The sequence below is a fragment of the Anser brachyrhynchus genome (genome assembly GCF_964034855.1).
Source record: "Anser brachyrhynchus genome assembly, chromosome: Z".
In the NCBI taxonomy this organism is placed as follows: Eukaryota; Metazoa; Chordata; class Aves; order Anseriformes; family Anatidae; genus Anser; species Anser brachyrhynchus.
Genome location: NC_137697.1, coordinates 15033687 through 15057055, shown reverse-complemented (window position 1 = coordinate 15057055; position 23369 = coordinate 15033687). Strand labels below are relative to the sequence as shown.

At 41.4% G+C, this 23369-nt stretch overlaps 2 protein-coding genes and 1 long non-coding RNA gene across 12 annotated transcripts in view; 1 reads left to right on the top strand and 2 right to left on the bottom strand.

Annotated features, from left to right (window-relative positions):
• Positions 1-4528: 4528 nt before the first annotated feature.
• On the bottom strand, positions 4529-11310 carry SETD9 (SET domain containing 9). 4 transcript variants are annotated; one of them, XM_080574650.1, is made up of 6 exons: positions 10627-11310; positions 10544-10552; positions 8329-8452; positions 7308-7423; positions 5943-6048; positions 4529-4908 (listed from the first exon to the last, which is right to left on the bottom strand). In XM_080574650.1, the coding sequence occupies exons 1-6, from the start codon at positions 11150-11152 to the stop codon at positions 4821-4823; spliced, it is 969 nt and encodes a 322-aa protein (XP_080430776.1). In that variant the 5' UTR covers positions 11153-11310; the 3' UTR covers positions 4529-4820. The 4 variants fall into 4 exon arrangements, with proteins under 4 accessions (XP_080430776.1, XP_080430777.1, XP_080430779.1 ...); XM_080574651.1 differs by having other exon boundaries at positions 8329-8388; positions 10197-10552; positions 10627-10839; XM_080574653.1 differs by having other exon boundaries at positions 10321-10552; positions 10627-10833.
• Positions 10674-15628, top strand: LOC308185921. Its single transcript, XR_013943820.1, has 2 exons — positions 10674-10806; positions 11243-15628. It is a non-coding gene; the product is annotated as an uncharacterized lncRNA (long non-coding RNA).
• MAP3K1 (mitogen-activated protein kinase kinase kinase 1) overlaps positions 12940-23369 on the bottom strand; it is a 60025-nt gene continuing 49595 nt past the window's right edge. For all 7 annotated transcript variants that reach the window (XM_080574621.1, XM_080574626.1, XM_080574627.1 and 4 more), the window contains exons 14-20: positions 21825-23100; positions 20628-20780; positions 19818-19980; positions 18453-18584; positions 17337-17479; positions 16745-16876; positions 12940-15626 (exon numbers count right to left, since the gene is read on the bottom strand). In XM_080574621.1, coding sequence (XP_080430747.1) covers positions 15477-15626; positions 16745-16876; positions 17337-17479; positions 18453-18584; positions 19818-19980; positions 20628-20780; positions 21825-23100 — 2149 coding nt within the window. In that variant the 3' untranslated portion in view covers positions 12940-15476. The remainder of the gene's footprint in view (positions 15627-16744; positions 16877-17336; positions 17480-18452; positions 18585-19817; positions 19981-20627; positions 20781-21824; positions 23101-23369) is intronic.

Sequence of the window (23369 nt, the reverse complement as noted above, 5' to 3'; positions counted from 1 at the left end):
TTTACTTGTAAAGCTTTTCATGCATCTGCACCATGTTTGTTACTTCATTTTCAGAATTATTTAGCACTAACTGACCATGTTATAACATTCCGGGTAACACTAAAGTACATGCTCCCGCTCTGCCTCATGTAATGTGAAGCATGACAAATGTAACATGCAGATATACAAGTAAAATAATAAGCAATGGTTTTCCTCAAACATTAGGGGTTAAGCACAGCAAAATCTTAGATAGGACTTGAGCATGGCTTCCAAGTAACAGCACAACAGCATAACCCGTTATTCAAACTACATAGTAAGCTGTGGGGAATACGTCTCTGTTCCTTCATTCCTTGCCCAAATCCATAAAGCCACAGCATAGATCCACACATCAGGCTCAATCACAGGTGTGGATAGGAAAAAATCGACTCTGCTTAGTCTTAGTACTTAAATTGTCCTATTTAAAATGTTATTTATAATCTTATTTTCTCTCATGAAAAAGGATTACTGATCTTGAACCCTGAAAAGCACTGCATTACTTCTGAGACCTCACATAACAATTCCATCAGAGACCAGAATTTGTGCTGTGCTTTCCTAGGTCCAGGGTGCTTGTTTCTGAAATGACTGGCACAATAAAGATTCATGTAAAGAAAAGATGACGGTGATTAAATTAGCTAGGAGCACAAGCTGATATAAATCTAACCAGCAAGAAGTAATTTGCCAAGTAATTTAATGAGCTTTCCTTCCCCTTCTCAAGGAGCTAAGATGAAGAGTTTAAAAACATATCTTACAGTACTATAGTGGATAGGGGAAGAGCAATGGACATCATCTACCTGGACTTGTGCAAAGCATTTGACGCTGTCCACCATGACATCCTTGTCTCTAAATTGGAGAGATGTGGATTTGACAGATGGGCCATTCCTGGGGGGGTAAGGAATTGGCTGGGTGGGAGCACTCAAAGAGTTGTGGTCAATGAACTCAATGTTCAGGTGGAGATCAGTAATGAGTGGTGTTCCTCAGGGGTCAGTACTGGGACCAGAGCTGTTTAACATCTTTGTAGGTGACACGGACAGTGGACCCGCACCTAGTTTGCCAATGGCACCAAGCTGTGCAGTGCAGTCAACATGCTGGAGGGCAGGGATGCCATCCAGAGGGACCTGGGCAGGCCTGAGAGGTGGGCCTGTGCGAACCTCATGAGGTTCACCAAGGCCAAGAGCAAGGTGCTGCACCTGGGTCAGGGCAATCCCAAGCACAAATACAGGCTGGGAGGAGAATGGATTGAGAGCAGCGCTGAGGAGAAGGACCTGGGGGTGCTGGTTGATGGGAAGCTCAACATGAGCCTGCAATGTGCACTTGCAGTCCAGAAAGCCAACCATGTCCTGGGCTGCATCAAAAGCAGCGTGGCCAGCAGGGCTGGGGAGGTGGTTGTCCCCCTCTGCTCCGCTCTTGTGAGAAGAGCATGTCCTGTGAGGAGAGGCTGAGGGAACTGGGGTTGTTCAGTCTGGAGAAGAGAAGGCTCAGAGGTGGCCTCATTGCTCTCTGCAACTTCCTGAAGAGGGGAAGCGGAGAGGGAGGCACCGGTCTCTGCTCCCTGGGAACCGATGGCAGGACACGAGGGAACAGCACAAAGCTGCACCAGGAGAGGTGCAGACTGGATATTGTGAAAAATTGCTTTACCATGAGGGTGGTCAAACACAGGCTTCCTAGAGAGGTGGCTGATGCCCCATGCCTGTCTGTGTTCAGGACGTGTTTGGACAATGCCCTCACCAATAGTCTTAACTTTTGGTTAGCCCTGAAGCAGTGAGGCAGTTGGACTTGATGCTCTTTGAAGATCCCTTCCAACTGAACTGTTCTGTTCTGTTCCATTCTATAAATAAATTATTATTAACAAACAAACAATAGATTACGTTGAGAACTACAGGGGTATTATCAGAGTGCACATCACATCTGAAGTTGTGTCATAACATATCCTGCTCTTTGCCTCTACGGGTGTCTATTTGGTAGGAATGGACACAGAGAATTGGAATGACTGTCACCTTTCTTTAACGATGAAACGGATCCTAAGAAGACAAGGAAACACTCGATAGGCCTGAAGCCATTCCACAGACTGTACCATTTCACTGAACTGTTATTTTAACCCTTCCATTTTCTTCTCTCCTGCTCCATCCCCATGTTGTGTTACTCCTTGCTATTGAGTACCACCTGGCTGCACCTCTTCCCCCTGCTGGCTTTTGGTTTTCTACAGACTGGACCCACCTGGCTCAGAGGGGGAAACGTTTCCTGGTCTGTAACTCGGCGAGACTGATTGAGAGGGCTTTAAACTAGGATCAGCGTGGGAGGAGGACACCATCAGGAACACTGAGATTAAGCTGAGGGATGGCACAGCACCATCTGAGGGTGGCAAAGCTAAGGGGGTGCTGCAGATTCAGGAACACGTCTGAAATGCTTGCACACCAACACACGTTTGTTCCAACACGAGGAGCAAACGGGATGAACGGGAAGCCTTGGTCCTTCCCCCGAGCTGTGTTGGCACTATTGAGACAGGACTGGCATGCAGGCTCTTCGGTGGTTCAGGAGAGACGGGCAGGGCAGGTGGATGTGGAGCTGCTGTACCTAAGGGAGAGATGAGGCTGTACAGCCCTTGCTGTTAGGGATGACACGGTAGAGCCTCTGGGTGAGGATTAAGGGGATGGACAGCAGAGCAGATGTTGTCCAGAGTATTTACTGCAGCACCAGTTTTAGACGTTTGTACAATGCCTTCACTAACGTTCTCTGACTTTTGGTTAGCCCTGAAGCGGTGAGGCAGCTGGACGAGATGATCTTTAAAGATCCCTTCCAACTGAACTGCTGTATTCTGTTCTGTAGCCACCAGCAGACAGAGACCAATCGCTGCTGCCAGTTGCAGGCCAGGTCCTGCTTTCCTTCGTGTACTACCCGTCACCAACGCAGGCTGTCAGGTTTCAGTGTTTGAGCAGGATGAAACCAGTGCCACCCGTCTTGTTAGGAGACACGCAGCCCGCACTTCAGCACTGCAGTCCTCCACTACCAGGTACATTCAGACCCAGGAGACAGCCACTGCACTAAAGAAATGCTTTCCTAACAAAATAGCTGTAAAATAAGTTCCACAGTTGTCAGACGGGAGTTTATTTTCAAACCTGGTCATTTAAAAATCACTAGCAAGTGTGTTAGCGAGACAGCTGAAGTAATCTGTGCCCTTGCATAAACAGCACCTCAGCCTGGAGACACGAACAGCACCTGCCTTTCCTGGCAGGCTCAGACTGGTGTTCCCCCCCAGCCATAAGCCCTGACCTGTTCAGCCATGCAACACCGCAGGCACCCTGACAAACAGTCCCCTGCTCACAGACCAAGAGATGCCCAGTAACTTCCTCCGAGAGAGCTGGGGGAGAAGGCCCAGCCCAGGAGAGAAGGGATCTTCACAGGGATGGGGGATGAGTTGTTCTCTTCCGTAGGCTGGAGACCACCCCCTGCTCTAACCCGTTACCACACAGTGCAGGCACGGTGAGGTCTGTCCCTGGGGGCTGTTCCCAGCAGCTTCGTCAGCCTCGCATGACCCGTGCTGAGCCGCACGCCGCTGTCCTGTAGCTCTGTTCTTTACGTCTTCCTGAAACTCCCAGCCTTTTCTGACTGAGGGCGTCTAGATGAATACGAAAGGCAAGCTTCAGGCTTGGAAGGAGAACAAGTAAAACACACTGAAAAGCTATGGATTCTGAAAAAGAGAGTAGGTGCTTCTGCAGCTAAGCAAGGCACCTTGGCTGCCCCAGCCACTACCAGATTTGACAGACGTCGCTTCCCGGCTCCTCATTTCTCATGAGCTCATGCCAACCACAGATTCAGCAGGAGGCTTGCTTGGACCTTTGCAGTAAGTACCGGGATGATTTTTTCTCGTTCCAAGAAAGCTGTTTAGCCAGATCTGAAGACTGACAAGCTGTCTCCTGTTTACTTTGTGAAAGCAGTTTGCAGACAGCACCAAGAATTAATGTGGGAATGACTGGTTCTGCTTATGCCAGTAACTCATCAAAAAAATACACAGCACACTCAGTTGGCGTCGCTTCCCACAGCTACTCCACAACTCGAAGTTCTCTGTTTGAGAACAGGAGCTATGAAAGCTCCTGCCACGTGCCAGGAAACCCACAGCACCACAGAAACTGGAGTTGGACGGCACCTTGATATATCAGACTAATTTTCCTCCTGATTTAAAAGTAAGCAGCTGAAGTTGTACTTTTTGTGACTGCGCACCCTGCAGGCACATCCTAAGTACATACTGACCCTGCTCCTTCCGAAAGGCTTCATAAAAGATGTGCTTAACTGCCTACACTGAAATACTTTCTGTAAGGAAAGAGATACCAACGGGAGTGGAACTGACTCCAAGAAAAACAGAATAAGAACCAGTAATCACCACAAACTACTGAGCATTGCCTGAGAAACACTTCATGAGAGGAATACTTCTTACAAACTGTGTCCATTGTAAGCATGAGCAACGAAGTGGCAAAATACTGAGTCCCAGTTACAGAAAACTGTGTAAACTAGAAGATTAAATGACACGTACAGAACTTAAATTTTTATTTTATGAGCTGTATGGACAGCTGAAAAGCAATAAGCAATAATATCCATGATAGGAGGTAGCTGAAAACCTAGTGATGTAAACAGTTAAACCTTCACCACTGCACCACATGTGGCGTAATCTCAGGGAAATATAAGCCCACAACTTTCTTTCTAAAGGCTGAAGTTACAGCTCTCCATTGTGTAAAAATGCTCATGAAGCTTGACGTACACACAAAAAGTATTGTAATGGTACAGACTTCTTCAGTCCTGAATCTATTAATTCAATTGATGACAGTGTAGTAATTAGAAAAAAGTTCTTCTCCTTGCTTGATGTCTCTGAGAGTGACAAGCACTACACACCTCAGGGGGCTGTAAAAAATGAAAAGCAAAACGTGTAAGCAAACAACTAAGATGTCAGGAAGCCTGTGAAAAGAACACTGAAACAGCGAGAGTAAACAGATTCAGAACTGGTATCATTACCAAAAAAAGCGTAGCCCATGTGGTATGCAAATAGTGTTTCCATTCACACAGTGACTCAGAAATTAAATGGACTAATCACGACAGAGGAAAAGACACTAATAAAGACAGGATAAGAAGCTACAGCCCTTTCTGAAACAGTCCCATCTTTACTCACTGTGCTTTCACACTTCAAGCACAGCATCCAGGTTTTCTTAAAGTTCAGTCTTACCTCTTCTTTAACTAGCATTTCTTTAGTTATCTGAAGTTTACAAGTGCATCTTTAACTTTGCCTCTACAAAGCCTAAGGTCAATCAGAAAAGCCACTTTTCCAACATGTACCGTAACTCTCTCCAATCAAGATTCAGTTTTAGAATACCTCCAGAAATAGATTCAAAGTCTAGATGGTTTTCTCTAAAATCCTTATGCATCCTCTAGGTTAAGAGAATTATTTGTTTCCTGGGGTAGCAACTGGACCAGAAACTCAAATTCTTTGGTGTATTATATTCAGGACGTACTTCAGGACATACAACTTACTTCTTCACATTTCCAGTCAGCTCCATATAAATACTGTCACTTTCCACACACCTCCAGTGAGAAACCTAAAGAAGCTTTCCAAATGTTTTAAGTTCTAAAAGAGGTGGAAATTCAGTTCACAACAAGCATGCTTTAATTGTTTAACCAGAAATGATATGCCTTTATGCTTCCTGTCTTCAGAGGCATGCTTATCTCATGTCCAAATATGTGGGAAAGGAACAAAAAGACACCATCCTGTAAGCCATTTAAAACGGACCTATTCAAAGACATAAATTGTCCTTACAGGTACACGCTTCTATGTAACTCATCCTCACATGGAATAATATTCTCTTCGACCATGTTTGCCCTTTTCACAAATGCAGCAGGCTCTGTGTCACACAAATCTTTGAGCTCTTTGACTGACTGCTAACCTCTGTATGTCATGGCTGTAGACGATGTTTGGCAGGTACTGTTTCAGCTCTACTGGAAAGCATCTTGGCACATCAAATTCCTGATAACACACGTTGGCTGCTTTCTCTAGAAATAAGAAAAAAAATCCTATGATGCTGAGAAATTCTCAGGTAAGGGTTAGAGATGTGTAAAAAATGTACTGCTGCAAAAGTAGCAGATGCTTCATCAAGCCTGAAAACCATGCCTCTGCTGAGAGCTACTACACTCCCCTGAAGTCCTATTGTGAATTTACACAAGCAGCTATAAACAACATAACCAGCTGTTGGAGGTTAATTTATCCTTATTACATTAAAAAAAGATGACCTGATTATCAGCATGGATATGAAGGGGCACAACTTGCAGTGCACCAGAGACAGCTTACAGCATTGCTAATATCTAGGACAACATTTACTTGTACAGTTAACAAGTAAATTTGTTAACAAAAAATTTACTTGTACAGTTAACAAGTAAATGTTGTCAAATGGTGTCAATTTCCACGTTAGCAAAATATGTCACAAAAACAGACAGGGAGAAAATCACCATCTGTCCAGCAGAAACACTGGAATTTTCTTTACAGGGATTCTGGACCTGGAATGTGCGGATTGATGGGACAGAGCTTTGTCCACGTGCCAGTCAATACGTGTTTAATTACTCTACCTTTCTGGATGCTACTTGGAAGCAGAATAGTATCGGTGTAATGCAGGCTATGAAAGCCACTTACAGGCTACCTATGGTAGCCATTAAACTTTCTGTATCTCACAACCATCTGCATAAGTCCCACTTTTTCCCCCAAACCTTAAGACCGACACATACTGTGAGGCAAAAGAAATAAATTGTTCTCGTCATGTCCCACAGTTGTCATACTAACAACTTCCTGTATTTTGTGCACTTCTATTTCTTAAGTTTAAAAAAGTATTATAGTCCATAATGAAGAGTGACAGAATCTTTTTGTACATGCCACTTCGCACGTGGTTTTCTCAAGAAGTCTGCTGGAACTGTACTGGGAATCTCAATCTGTACTGCCTCAATCCAGAACTGCTTTGGCAGGTATCTATTCCCAAATACTTGCACTCTGGGATGTGTGCCTTCTGTACCACATACCAGCAAGGAGACATCTGGGGGAGTTGGTGAGAAAAGCTTAAGGAAGTTCTGAGAGTTGCTGCGATGAGCGATTTTAACACACGGTTTTCACAAAGAGCCTCAGAAACTCCTTGCTCCTTGTTTATCTTGCTTTAAACAGTTTTGCCCTTCATCCCCCATCAATATTTGATTCTCCTTGTCACTTGCAAAGTAATTTATATCCACACAGACAAACTCAACCTTTGAAAATTTACCTGGCAACTTACCATACGAGCAGTTGTTAACATACTGTCCCACTGCCAGTGGGTTTTGTGGAGCAGCCGTGAGCCAGCTCACATCACTCATCTGGAACGGGCCGAGCTGATCCCTCCTGCTGCAAGACCTGAAATGACCCACAGTGTTAACATATATCACTGCTCCTTCACTTACCAAGTGGTACGTACTTCCATCTGCACAAATAGCCAGGACAACATTTGGAAGGAACAATACCTTGATGACTGCTTAAAAAGTACATTTAAAACTCCTATCAGGAAGTGGTTGTCTCTGACACTCCAAGAGAACCAGCATGAAAACGCCATGTACAATTCCAGAAATCTGCATCCAACTTTACGATCACAGAAGAGCCTTGTTCACCTCTGAAGATGTGAAGGCTCACTACAGCATCATCATCAAACTCATTCCCAGAATTCAAACCTGGTATTAGTTGGCCCTTACTTTAGATCCTTTTTGCTTGTTAGTCATTTTATTTTCAAACACAGAAACTGCTCCACAAAAGTTCCTACAACTTGTATTTTAAGGTAAGCTAGAACAGTCCACTTCATGTCAGCTCTGTGCTTACTGCTAAGGGCTGCAGCTCCCTTCTTATGTGCTGCCCATCTGCAGACCAGAGACAGAGATGACAGATTCGCCCTTCTGCTATTAGCAGGTCCATATGGAGGCTTTTTTTTTTCCCCATTCACAAAGCAGATTTGATTAAAGAGTTCTGAAGCATGTTAAAAAATATGCTAAGTCCTGTTCCTACTAAAACTATTTTCTTTACAAGAAACAGTCCCTGTATACAACTTTCATCAAAATGCTTCTCACTGGTGTTACAGAGGCACAAGTACATAGTAGATCATGTCCAGCAGCTCTTACCCTTGTGCTGTTTTACAACATGACATACACAGAAGTGGATGATATTTCAAATAAAAATAAAATTAGGGTAAGACAAGAGAGACCTGACAATATTAGTACTAGCTTCTGAAATACCAGCTGAGTACCATTCCCCTATTTCTTATGATTGCTTACCTGTACACTGCTTTTGATAGTCCTTTATCATTTCCATCAATAAGGACACCGTCTATGCACCTAAAAATAAAAGGATTGCCAAGGGACTGGAAAAAGATGGGCTCGTGCTTTCTGTATACTGTACCTGTTGCAAGACAGATACGATTATTTCAGAAGAAAATACGTTAACTTTGAGAACAGGCTTACAACATCATCCAGCCTCCTCTACACAGAACCTGAAGAGACAGAAGGAATAGGCAAGATCTCTTCTCTCAGCTCATGACCTTGACTCTTGTAAATGTCTGCAAGCTTTTAGATGCATCTTTGTGGGATACAAAAAATCTACGTCAGCTGAGATATTCCAAAGAGAAGCCATTGAAGGAAATTGTTAAAAAGAAGAACCCATGTGAGAGGTAGATGAAACATTGAAACAACACAACCAACTGGTCTGAGAGAGAAAAAGTGATCAGAAAGGAAAAAGTGATGATTGAATTTGTAGAGGAAAAGGTGATGTCTACTCAGGAAAGCACCCCTGAAGATACCCAGCTGCTTTGTTACTACTGTGCCAGAAGTCTGAAAAGCACACATACAAGCAAAAAACATGAAATCCCCCCCCTCCATCACCCTGATCAGAGGTTTTGCTTGACACAAGAGAGGGGAAAATTCCATGCTGCCACACCAAGGACAAATCATTTTAGCACAACATTCCCCAGATCTACACCCTGCACTTCAAACATAGACAAGTGAGAGCTGACTGGCTTGTCGTTTTTCCTGACATTGCAGTTGTGCATCCCTCACAGCCACTACATCTTCAGCAACCCCCTGCAGAAAACCTCCAGTGACATCTTGCAGGCTGATAGGCAAGGAACCCCTCTGGCAGGCTGAATTCACTGCCAAACAACAGCCAGGAGAGCAGTGGATGACCTGGTCTCGCCACTGGTCCCTTCCCCAGCCAGCAGCCCTCTGGTTTCCCTGTCACCTATGAAAAAGGCATTTCAACAGCTCGTCCTCATTTTGCTGGATGAGCTGCTGCACGAGACCCTCAGTGAGCCTACGTGTCTAACACATGCCTGAAATCCAAAGTGAGCTGCAAGGTTGCAGGCTTGTTCCTCGTGATTTTCATGGGACATTTACTCAGTTTACAGGTCAATGGCAATAGCCAGACAGCCCTACTTTGGCACGGCAAAATAACCTGCATGGCCCAGTTCTTGGACTGGACCCACTCTGGTACCACTGGCAGAAGCTGCAGGGATCACGTGCAGGGGATGCTTCTGTTGACGGATGAAACAGAAACAAATCCCAGCTCTTCAACAGAGCTGCCCTGGCTTGACCATACCTATACAACTACGAATCTTTTAAAAAACGTAACCAAATACAGTTCCAAGATATGAGGAAGAGGAAGCACGTTTCCAAACATGCTTTATGGAGAAGAGTTCCACTAAATAAGGGGTTTAGTTTCATTCTCCAATATATATCTTTGTGCTTTGAAGAAGAAAGTGTGTGGACCCCCTCATCTGTGTGGACACCTCAAACCCCCATTTCTTCAGACAGGCATCCAAAACAGAAACCCCAAAGAACTACACCGTGCTGTCCACCTGCTTCAAGTTGCTCCCACACATCTGCGTGTACAGAATCTGGAACAACTTCTCTAAGCAGGTGAAAAATCAGGCCTTCATACTAAGAGGCTGTTTGATTTTTTGGGTAAAATCCCCTCCATTCCCCCAATACCGCTTTGCTCATTTGCACAATAACCCGGGTTGGCTTCTCCACGGAAACACCCTCGTCCACCACAGCCCGTGAGGTGACGATAGGACAGGACACAGGCGGAACCCTCAGCGCAGCACCCCGCCGCCCTGCCCGAGCCCGGTGGGGCGGCGGCGCGCAGTTACCGGGGTACATGGCCACCACCGCCCCTCGCCGCGCGCCGCCCCTGCTGACGAAGACCCCGGTGCCGGCGGCGGGCAGGGAGCTCCTGCCGCGGGCGAGGCCGAAGCCCAGCGCCTGGAACAGGACCTCCTGGGGACCGAGGGCCCGCTGGCTCCGGGCACCCTCCTCTGACCGCCGGGGCTCCGCGGGCGCCGGCTCCTCGTATTTGCGCCTGATTTCCGGGCGCACGGCCAGGACGGGCGCCTGCCTGCCGAGGTCGTTCGCGAACAACGCCGCGAACACTTTCAGCAGCGTTTCTAAGACGTCTTCGTCGGGGATAATTTTGTCCTGGGAGCTCTCGGGGACGTACCGGAGGGTCCTGGAGAGGAAGAGGAGCGTTTGAACACGACGGCGGCGTGTTAACCCCCTTTCCCCCCTCCGCCGCCGCCTCACCTGCGCTGGCGGCGGAGGTTGAGGGCCAGCCAGGGCACGAAGCGGTACCGGTAGGCGGCCCAGCGCCGCCGCAGCCCCCGCAGCATGGCGCCGCGCAGCCCCGCGACATGGCCGCCCCGTGCGTCGCAGCCAATCCGCGCCCGGGCAGCGCGCCGCTATTTGCATACGGAGATGCTATTGGTGGGTACGGGGCGGGGGAAGAGGGAGGTGGCGGCAGCATGGCCGCGGGCTGTGTGTGGGGGGCGATGTCTGCACCCGCCCAGGCAGCGGTAAATGCAGCCGTGCTCACGGTGCCCGTCGCTTTAAAGGCCAAACGTCCGCGGCTGGTGCCTCCGAAGGCTTCCGAAGACCGACAGATAACGGCTTCTCCTTGCTCACGGCTTGGGGTTGAAATAGGAGAATGCAAACACACAGTGGTGTGAAAGCCAAGCCGTCTGTGTGGAAAGCACAGCTCTGTGAGCTGCTCGGTCACTCTCGTGGTCTGCACAAGTGTGGTCCCCAGGCTCTTTGGTGCCTCACAAAACATGGAGGACGTCCCCCAAAAGCACTACAAAGTTACTCCCCTGTAACCGGGGGTGCTCCCAGCAGCTCACTTCCCCTGTATTCGCTCACGCAGCAGCTACCTGTCCCACTGGAGCGCTGGCTGAGGCTCCCCTCTCTCCTTCGGTACCTCCTTTCGTAAAACTTTGTCTCTGGATGCTGATCTTGACCTCCCGTTTTACTCAAAGTCTGCTGCTGAAGTAAAAATCTACTGGGAAGACAAGATGGAACATGACAGCACAGATCTTGCTTTCTTAGGAAACCAGTTGTAAAAATAACCATAAAGAGATAGCATTTGGTCGAGCAGAGAAAGCAGAGAAAGCAAATTGTCAAGGCTTATTGTACTCCTAACTGCGCACCTGAGCTCTTGACAAGAGTTTGGGCCTGTGAGCCAGGCCCACCAGTGCTATGACATGAACAGAATTCCCTTCCCACCTCAGAGCCTTGCAAATGCATATAAATCGCCTCTCGATTTGCTCCATATTTGCTTTAATTCTATTATTGGCCCTGTACATTTCTTCAAAGCGCAGGAACTGAACGATGCAAACTGAAATAACCTAGGGAAATGACAACAGCACAGTGTGTCAGGGTAAGCCTTAGTCTTTGGCTCCATCAAAGTGCTTTCCTGCCCTCTTCTGGACATTCTGGATAATGACACCGAAGAAACATTCACAACCGAAATTCTGAATTCAAACAGCAGTGTGCCGTAATTAGAAAATACCATACAGGTTTGCCACAGTATATTGCTGCTCTTAAAAAGACGACTGTCACATTCAGGACTCAGCTCAGCAACGAACACTAAGCCATGAGAAAAATTAATCAGGGGATGGATATAAAAGAATGCAAGGGGTTGTCCTGCAAGGTAGGCACAGGAAGGACAGAACAGCCACTTTGATAGACACGCGATCCTCCTGACATTCCCATGTGCTCTGAAAGCAATTATTAACTTTCAGTGAGATCTTGCAAAGCTGAAACACTGTCAAACCTCAACCTATGACCATCACGTAGAACTTTAGTTAGAAATAGAAATTTAGTATTGTTCCCACCAAAGGAAATCAAAATGAGGATAACTTAATATTTGCCTGTGGAAGAACTGAATATGTCTTCATTTGAAAAGGTATTTCCAAAAACAGGTGTCTTGACTTTTACTCCCCAATGCTGGTGACAGGTGCTCTTTGCCATCCCTTGTTCTCAAACAGGAACATTTATACTCAGTTTACTCAGTTTATCTGAGTTCTGTCATGTATTTGCCTTCTTGACATTACAGTGTGTTTTCCATCTTTTAAAAATCATAATTTAACTGCTGATTGCTGCTGCCAAGTTTTGCTGTTAAACTTATGCATTAACCTCTATTTTCAGAAAACTGCGTAAGTAATGAAGGAAATAAAGAGGTTGATCCTTTAACATGTGGAATTCAGTAGTGACAAAACAACACTTTAAAATTAATCATTTTTTAAATAAAAATATTCCCCCTTCATCCCCCCCCCCCCCAAAAAAAGAGGCAATCACCAGAAACACATGCCCTAGCTTTACAATACATATTCAGGCTGTTTGGAGGGAAAAAAAAGAGTTTATGTTTACTAAATCAGAAGCAGCAGAACCACTTCACTGAAAATCATAAGAGTGGATTAACTTCGAAGGTATATAGTAACTCAAACTAAAAATGGGGAGGGTTTAGATTAGATATAAGGAAGGAATTCATCATGATGAGGGTTGTGAGGCACTGGAACACATTGGTAAACTCAACGTATTGACAATAAGCAAAGGACAATATTTGTTCAAAAACTTTTATTTACTATAAAGACAAAAACACCAAAATAGGTACAAATTATACTATATAAAATTGGTTCAATGGGGTAAAAACTTTTAATTAAAATATCTTGATATATTTAAAATAACAAAGGATATAATGAAGCCAAATTTCTTAACCCAGAGATTTCTGTAAAATTTGCTTGCACAGTAAGGTGCTAATAGAAGTTAGCCCTTAAGCCCTGGAAATCTTAGGAATCAGTCACATAGCAAATATAATTTCATTGTGAAAGTGAACTTTGGTAGAAGAAACTCTATAGGACACCTGAGGTAGTAGAAACTGGAATAAACAGCAGTAGACGTTATTTACAACTTAAGTACCAAATAACATTAAGAACACAAAAAATAATTACACAATACAATTTTCAGTCCAGCTTTGATCCAAAGAATAAGAATATTACATCACATCTGCATTTTAAAAACACCACAATTACCAGCAAGCTGAGGGAAACGCAAACAAACTCAAACAAAATGCATTTGGACATCTAGAGGCAGTTTGAGTTTGAAATGTGGTAGGCATGGTGATCTACAAAGTAATACTGATTAGCTGAGGTTCATCAGTTTATACAGTTTACATTTCTGCCAGAAACAGTATTAATCTGACAACTGATCTTCCAGTACATGAATTGGCAAGAGTGCATCCTTTAAAGCTTGCACATAAGAAAGACATGGAAACAATCTTATTAGAATGAGAAATTCTAAAGTGGTCAAAAAAAAAGTCAAGTACAAAACAGTTAGAGCTACCAAACTTCACATTTCGGTATTATCTTTTTAACTCTTCAAAGTCCGCCAATCTGCCAAGACAAAGGAATGTAAAATTTCCAAAAGAAAGACATTCACAACTAATGACACTGCTTTTTTTTTATTAGTATGAGCACTATCATTACTGTAAACTTATCTTTAAGATGTTTTACTTCCAATTTGTATTGTACATTTTTAAACGTACTATAGCTTATTTAGTTTGTCCTGAGTCTTTGAAAATAACCAATTCTATTTCAGTCCCACAATTCAACTGGCTTCTGAAGAGTTAAAACACAAACAGTATTTTTATCAAATGGATTAAACACAATCAGTATATGATTTAAAAATATCCCCATTAAAAAAAGCAAAAGAAAAGCTGCCATTTTCCTTCAGAATTACATGCATCAGAATCTAAAAACCTGCCTTTAGAATCATTTTAAAAACATGTTTTAAAAACACACCTGCTAAAAACAAAAGTTTTGCACTATATATAGGTGAAGCTTTACTTCACATTTTATCTTGCTTTTCAAGTCCAAGTTTTTCTTGTTAAAATAAATACCTTTCTTATGGTAAATTTTTTTTTAAACATTTAGAAATTAACTTATCACTAACAGCTACAGTAAATAGATGATGTATGGCAGAAGGAAAACAGCAGGTAAAACTTATTATCAGTAACGTATGCGACCTCAGTTTTGCTACAGAAAGAATGAGATTTACTCATAGTTGGCACCTGCTCCCACAGAAGTACAGGACAAAGTCTCCCATAAACTTCAATGTGAACTGGGTTTGAGGCCTTTGACTTGAAGTTTCTCTACTTAATTTGCCAGAACAGATTGTACAAAAAGCTATATGAAAAGAAGGCTCAACAACTTTTTGCGTGATTCAGACTCTGAATTGTTTTACGCAGAACATTTTTTTTTATAGTAAACTATACTATGAGAGCCTGAAACACTGACTTGTTGAAGGTGGCATTTTATTTCATTCCATATTTCCAGCAAATCTGTTTTTAAAACTTGTGTCAGCAAGATATTCAGTGACACAGTTTGCATCTTTTTCTAAAGACTATTTTAAAAGATCACCTTTCCCTGAAAGTTAAAAATACAATGAAAGCACAAAACTTTAATTTCAAAAGAAATTACACAGCCAGCAGTAAATGCACAGTGAACCTCAACTGCCTGCTCTTACTTTAAGGAAGGCAATTTTTTCTTTTTTTTTTTTTTTTAAAGTATCCATCAACATTTGGATTTCTTACACAGAGAACTTTGTATAATCAAAAGGGACAGATACATAACTTCCTTTTAACCAGTGCTGAAAACTGACTGTAATTGCAGAATCCTCTGCTGACATGTATGTGATGTAAGATGGAACAGTAACTGCTATATTAAAATAGATCCTGAGCCCCTCAGCCGCTAATATTGCTGAAAAAGTGCTCCAAATAAAGTAAAAATCACTTATCTGCTAAATAATCATGCAGACTTAAAGCAAAATGCTTTTGTGTTGACACAGAGCCAGATGTTCGAAAAGGCACAGTTTACAAATCTCTGCACATGTTGTGAAATGTTGAATACTAAGCTTAGGTAAAAGATCTCGATCTGTCAATCACATACTTAAGTAGGGTCCTCCACTGGCCTTAAGTCCTTGATGTATCTGTCATTAAGGCCATCAGAATAACACAAGCTGCTGTGCTTAACTGCACTGAAAGACAGTTATTACATATTCAGTAGCATCTTCTTCAGTATATCAGCCTTACACATAATTAACTACCACGTAGTACGGAAGACTGGGTGTTTCAGCAGCTCTCTCGATGGGGGTCTGTCCTGAGGTTGAAGTTCTAAACATCGAAGAGTCACATCCCTCAAACCAGGAGATAGATGTGAAGGGATTGATGGAGCAGTAGTTGCACTAGCAATCTGAACAAAAGAGAAAAAATTTTTAGAAGTCAGTGACTCTTAAGCCCCCTCTTCTACCCCAAAAACCTTCAACAAGCTGATCATTTTCAGCTGTCAAGTTATTCCACATACTTTTATTACCCACTTAGCACATTTCCCACTGCAGTTTGAGGATTACATCAATTAATTCTTCAGTGACCAGCTGCAGGACATGCCATAAGAAAAAGCTTTTATGTCAAACTTGTGGGTATTCTTTAGTCTACTACTTGCCATTGGTGTTAACTGCCATCATGGAAGAAAGCATGGACACAGCTTGACATACCATTATGCAACATTGCTCAGTTAAATCTAGGTTTGCTCTCTTGCTTTGTCTTTACTGTGTTTCTGCTACCACCCCACAAGACAATCTTTTTTCAGATGGAAGAAGATTACTCCCCAAATTCATTTTCACCTTCGCTAGACAAGATTGAGAACACTACGGTGACACCACCAGATTCACACAGACATCAAATCATTAAGACAATTACATTTCTTATTTGAATACTACTGTGCTAATTTTGTTTAGTGTGGAAAGTGTGGAAACACTTTCTTCAGTCATGCTAGTGAAGACGATTATCACTTTCTTTACCCGTGGCAGTATTTTCTTCATTCATGCCTACAGTTCATCTAGATTTTTAGAATTAAATATATCTAATTTTAGTAAGAAGCACGAATGCTGAAATTGATGACCTAGAAAAGGGAGGGACAATATTTATATACAGCATGACATAATGATAGATAATCTTCTGGTGAAATCTGGTCATGGAACATCAGGTTTTACCGAAGGACATTCCCCACTATGAAATATGAATACACAAATGTTTTATGGTAGAAACAGTTTTCTTTTGCTCCCATACTTTACAGATCTGTAAGTAAGAGTTCAAATCCTTGACTAGAGAAAGATGATTTGATCATCTCTATTCCTAATTTCTTTTTTGGCCTGATACATTATGTATCTCAGAACAGAGCTTTTTCTGCATATTAAGAAGGGCCATTGCAACAATTCCTACAACCTGTATGCTTTTCTAAAATTCACACTGCTATATAGATGAAACTGGTTGGCGTCTTTTGTAGCATATTTGTAGCAACAAATACCTCACCTTAAATATTAGAGCAAGGTGATTGGAGTGTTTCTCTGCATTCCAGGGAGGTTTAGCACAAGCCATTTCTATAACAACACATCCAACACTCCACACATCGCAGCTCCTACCATACTGCTGACCTCTCAGAACCTGAACAGAGAGACAAAACAAAGCTCAGATTATCCACTTCAAAGTTTCTTAACTCTAAGTAAGTTAAATTCTGTCAAAAAAATAATCAAGTGCATTCTGATCAACATTTCTAGTTAACAGTGATAAGTGATGTAAATGCCACTAGAAAGCCATAGAGGAGAGCTAGTGAAGTGCCTGATTAAGGGACAAATCAAATAATCTTGCACTCTTTTGACCAAATGGTCACTTGGGCTTTTGTAATAATACTCATGATATATCTTGCAAAAAAACTACATGTATCAACTTTGACAACAATAAAGAAATGTCATTATTCCTATGTTGGTATCACTCCTATTCTTTAGAGCAACTAAATTTAAAATACATTAGAAGCATTTATAGCAGTGTTCTGTTATTTAGCTGTATGATTTAGCTTACAGAGTTCAAACAATTTTTCAAGTAACTTTCAAAACTGCTTTCTTACCTCCGGGGCCATAAATGCAATAGTTCCCAACAACTGTCCCTGAAACTCCCCAGCACCAGTTCCTTTTGATGCCAACCTGGCTGCAGCTCCAAAATCAGCAATTCTTAATCTATGACCTGTGCTGTCAATTAGCAAATTGGCACCTGTCAACAGCATAATAAAAATACTGCTAGTTGGGTTTCTATTAAAGGCAAATGGATGAACAGACAATTTTCCTCCCTCCATTTCAAAACTATATGTTCACATTCCACCCCCACTATCAAGGAAATCTAAAAAGTCAAGGACAAGTCTAATAATGTCACTTTTTTGTTATGCCCAAATGATACTGCACATAGGTTTAGGCCGTCTGAGAGATTTAGAGAAGGAATCAAACTTTCTAAGTAGGGCAAACACAGGATTCTGGAACAATGCCTGGAGCTCAAACAATGAAAGAAAAACCCTGGAGGTTTTCATTGTCTGCAGCTCCCTATAAAATTTAAACTTATTTCATCCTTTGGTAGCTTTGAGACGTTTTAAAAAGAATTACATAGCAAATGAAAGTTTTCCTATTTTAAGGAGAAATATTAAAAGACAAGTGTTTGCCATTATTAGGTTGATACTTATCTGGGTCTATCTCTTGTTTGTGGACAGATATAGTGATATTAAAGGCAGAAGTTTAATAAGGCTTGAACTTCCCAGTGAAGTCCAAATTTTGTTTTTGTCAAACAGCACAACTGTGTTTACGTTCGATCAGGATAAAAGAAGAAATCACAATATTGCCATACATTAGAAACCTGACCTCCTTGTTTTGTCTTGTTCAGATTTTATTATCATTTCACAGTAAATATTTACATGAATTTAACTAATTAACATTTAAAGCTACATGGTGACTTTGTATTTCAATTTAGCAATCCAGAAAACAAATTTTTCTATATCTCTGGCATAGGTAGGAAATATCCCCAAGCATGCTATGAATGTTTGATTAATTTCTGTAGAACAAAGGTTCCTAAGTTGATCAGATGTACTCAGCAGACACCACTCTAGAGATGGTATCCAAGAGAAACACCAGCTCTCACGCCACAATAGATGCTGCTTTCCAAACATTAAGCTTTAGGAGACCTTTTAAATAATTCTTACCTTTAACATCTCTGTGGATTATCTGATTCTCGTGGAGGTAAGAAAGGCCACGTAACAGTTGTTCTGTGTAATTAATAATAACTGATTCTTTGAAAGCTCCATATTTACTTAACAAATGAGCAACTGATCCCCCTAGAAAATAAAAACAGAATTTATCAACACTCATATTTCATATAATGGAATGTAGCATTGCCTCCTAAAATTGCAGTTCTCTAGGTAAACAGAAATATAGTTGATTACTTGATTACTTTCTGCCAGGAACTGTACATATTATAATGACATAGATGTTTATGCTTCCTAGAAACATCAACCTTCCTTACAAAAAAAATACAAATACTTTAACACACCAAGTACTGGTATATAGATCCTCAAGGATCTGGATTTTACACTGTGCTTTCAAAGTACAGTAATATATCTTGGGCTCGAGTGATGTAAAGACATCTGACATTTTATTACTTAAGTAATATTATTTCAGAAAAATAAAGAAAAAAGATGTTCTGCACTACTGGGTGTAAAAACACCCAAGCTTTGCTTGTTAGCAGCCTGGTATTACCAAGTAGTTTCTGCCAGAGACCATAAAGTGCAATGCTTTCTTGCATAGGAAACATGCAATAGAATGTCTAAACCACCAAATCTAGTCTTGATAACTAGACCACAACAACATAAAATCCCATTCATAAAATAAAGCTCCTTCCTAAAGAAAAAAAAAACACTTTCTTGTCCCTGCCGTATGAAATAATGAAAAAAAATACTACTAAATTACAAATTAATAGATTTTGAACTACCTTTTTTTTTTTCTTGAAGCATCCTACTTACTCTATATTATTAGAAAGTTACTTTAAATTCTCAAATGCCTTTGTGTGTCTTCTGACACAGTTTTTAAGAAAATGCTTGGGACAGAAACAAGTGATGGGTATTGCAAAATTTCTAGCAAAGTTATTTTAAATAATTATTTAAACTTATTTACATTATTAAATTATTTAAACAGAGCCACACAGAAAACTCTGGAAACATATAAAGCTGAAGGTGTCTGTCTCAAAGTTTGGCACCTTCTTTAGATGCAGAATATGAATAAAGTATTAAAATTTCTGTTCAGGGCTTTCAACTGCATTAACTGTATAACAAATCAGACATGGAAAATTTCAAGCCAAAAAAGAATCCCAGTAAGAAAACCGCTATGACTGCTTCAACTGTTTCGTAAGCAAGTAAATCTTTATTCTTTAATCAACACAAATCTTTAAATCAGCAAAGAAAAGAAGTTTGCAAACTTAAGCAACACAGGGAATATTTTGCTGTATATTTTTGCAGAAACTACAGTTCCAAGACAACTGATACTTTCATTTTCTTCCACATGCAGTTGTTTACCTGCCATCCATTCAATAAAGAGGTTATAGTTGCTCTTCTCACATGTAGCACCCAACATGCGAATAATATTAGGATGGTTCAGATGACTCATCATACGTATCTCCTCCCTCAGTGCTTCAACTACCTCTTCTTGCTCAGATGATGTGTTCCTGACATATGTCACCTGTTTTGAAATATGACATTCAGATTTACTTCACATAATTATCTGTTCTGTAACTGTGCCCCCTCCCCAAATCCTTTCAGTACAGCAACAAGAATGGATGGCTTTCTATCTCTGTTCACCATCCAAAAACTTCAATTGTTCTTTTAATCTCAAATCCCTTCAGCTGAGAATTCATCTCTATGCAAGACGGTCAAGAGTGATCTTGTGAGAGTGATCTTCTGGGGGAAACACTAACAATCTCTGGAGTAGAGAACCTTTCCTTTTCACTTTGCTGTGCTTAAACTAGGAAAATAGGGCGTCACTTTGGAACCAAGAAATCTGTGCTCCATTCCTAACTGTCACTGATGTGTAAACTTGATAAAAGCAAAAATGCACTTGAAAAACTACAAAAAAAAAGGACCATATAAAAATATATTTCAAAATGTATATTAGAAAGTACAGTATTTTTTATTTTATTAAAAAGTGAAAGACTGAAAATATTATGTTAATAACATGAATATAAAGATTTTGTATTATGTGTTATGTGAGTACATATGACATGGAGCAAAAGAACTAGGGAACAGTCTGAGAGCAGGTTTTTACACAAAATATTCCCCCCAAAATATTGAAGAACAAGCAGAATACATTGAAGGAAGTGAAATATTTACCTGTTTTACAGCCATTAATGTCCCTGTTCCCACATCTTGAGCTTGGTAGCAGGAAGAGAAAGCTCCAAGACCAATTTGCTGACCTTTAAGCCATTCTGCATCTTCTCTGTAATGGTGTTTTGCTTTGGTATGTCCAGGCAGGGTTTCTGGTGTCTAAAAGTTAAATTCCGAATCAATTACTTGTTTAGCATGCATCTAAAATGTAGATGTTCTGGAAAGCTATGAAATTTCCATGTTTATATGCCTCTCTTTGCCCATACATTTATTTATATTGCATGTTAGACATGTTTCAGATGAGATCAGAACACTCATTTTCCATAATCCACACATTCCTACAATATCTAATAACAGAGTGCTTCCTCTATGTTAGTGAGCAAAGGTGAAAGGCAAGATATAAAGACACAAATAGGAGCAGGGCTTTTTTCTATTTCTGAACTAATTTCTAGTCAGGTTTTTACTTATCGTCTACTCTAAAGAACCAAAATCATGTTTTCTACTTAATATACTACTGGCAATTTGTGCTTCACATGTTGTTACCTCATGCAAATGATCGCAAAAAACAATGTAAGATTTCTTTCTTCTTCCCAGCAACATTACCAATTCTGCCACCTTTCCTAGGCATGTAGCCTCAAAAGCTTTCAGCACGTCTCTTACTCCATCAAGTCAATACACTCAACCATTTTAGTGAACTTTCATAAAATACTCCTTTCTCTCTCTATTGTTATTTCTTGTGCTTCTGTTCACTTGCAATCATTGTTTTTCTGGCTTCTAAATATCTCGCAGCTTCTGTCTCAACACATGCTGACAGCATGATCTCTTCCTACTCCTCTTTTTCTTACAGAAACTAATTTAGTATTACATGATAGCCTTCACAGTAAATCAGCACTAAGACCCAGTTCAGTTCTACTCCTTCCTGAAAACTCTCATATTCTGCTTCCTCACTTTTACACTTCCTTATTTGCTTTTTTAAAGGTTGGCACATTAAATGTCTCTCTTCCAAACACCTTCTCTAAATTTGTTAATAACCACAGAAGGTTTCTATTTGCACATGCAATATGCGTACCGAGGGTGTATGTTTATATTCCAACTTCTAGGAGAGGATATTGAGTCTGTGTTTCTGTAACTCTGAAAACATACCAACACTGCTTTAAATTCCATGAATCTCAATTTATGCTAAATTTCCATGTGTATACTTACATCCTGCTGGATAATTATGATATCTTCACCATTTTCAACCTGTAGTTGGGGAATTATTGGCAGGGCATCTTGAGACGCTGACATTGCCATAGCAATAGCTAAAGCTTCCTCTTCTTCAGCTTCCATCTTTTCCTTGCATTTTTGATTATGATTTACATCATCTTTGTAAGTATCATCATTTTCCGCCCGCTCAGGAGAAAGAACTGCAACTTCGGACTTGAACGTAACTGTGCCATCACTTGTTGGCATGGAAGCCTCGAGTAGGTCCTCAATACTGGAGTTGAGCTCTGCATTAACATCCAAGCGACACTTCTCATCTACCGGTGTGAACACCGTCTCTTCACTTGGAATAACTGCGCTGCTATTACTACTATTGCCGTCACACTGTGAAATATCGTTCAGGTCAAGCGTCATACCATTTTTTGACGTTTCCCCCTGCTTGCTCATATCACATGGAGTGGGTCGTGATGGCTTTGGCCTGTGTATGTGACTGGATGGCAATGGCCTGGCTTGGGTGAAGACTGGAGAAAGTTTCTCTGCTTCTTTATTTTCGGAACAGTTTCTCTGAAACTGGAGAGAGAGTTTCCGCTGTGTTTGAGGAGAAGGTGAGGGGATTTTGCAGGGAATGAATCCCTGAGGTCTGAGTTTAGAGACATCTGTTACAGTGCCAGCTGGTACAGATGGGTTTGAAGGAGAGAGAAGTGTTGGGAATAGTGACTGGGAATGATTGGATGAGGAAGAAGAGTTCAAACACTGACTGTGGGGTTTTCCTTTTGTTTGAACAGCTGGCTTTGGTTGCTCAGTGGTTACTGATGAAACAGGAAGTCCCACAGCAAGGCCAGCCAGTGTCTCAGAAATGTCCTCTGGACTGGCACTCATTTTTTTGTCACTTAAACCTTTCCCACTTTTCCCTGATAACTGGACAGTATTGTTAGGTGTATTATTTTCTGTAGCTTCTGGAGAGTTATCTGGTACAGGTAGCTGCAAAAAGTCTTCATGTCGACAATCCCCGGACTGCATTTCTTCCATGCCTAGCTGGATAGCTTCTGCAATTTCCATTTCATCTGCTATTGCCATCAAACGTCGACGCATCCTTGCATAATGAGTCGAGCTTGTCACACTCAACATTTCTAAAAGCTTTAAAAAAACATGAGGCACTCTTGCCACCATTCTTGCGGCACTCAAAAATACTCTCCGCGACAGTTTACCAACCATTGAGTGGGAATTGTCAATTGACTGCAAGGCGAAATTTAAGAGGGAGAGAAGTTTCTTATACCTGACAAAAAAAAAGATAATGTTTTATACAATGATATGCTCTAGTTAACTTGTGCTAAGAAAGCCATTTCAAGACAAAGTATTTAGCTATCAGTTCTGCAGTAGCAAAAAGACTTACTGCTGCACTGATGCTTCAGAAGTATTTAACAGATCAGAAATTTAAAAATGGCAACGATTTGCTCTAAAGTTGGTTCACTGTTTCCTGTAGTATACACTATTTGTCTACAGGAATTACACCTGCCATTTTTTGAGAGATCACCAACAATATGC

Bases quoted from the DNA above. Each gene is read 5' to 3' on its own strand.
- SETD9 (XM_080574650.1), bottom strand. From the start codon at position 11,152: ATGTTTTGTGAGGCACCAAAGAGCCTGGGGACCACACTTGTGCAGACC. The intron at 7,424-8,328 runs GTAAGCAATCAT...GGGTCATTTCAG, and splicing joins CTATCAAAAGCAGTGTACAG to GTCTTGCAGCAGGAGGGATC. The intron at 6,049-7,307 runs GTAAGTTGCCAG...TCTTATTTCTAG, and splicing joins TGTTAACAACTGCTCGTATG to AGAAAGCAGCCAACGTGTGT.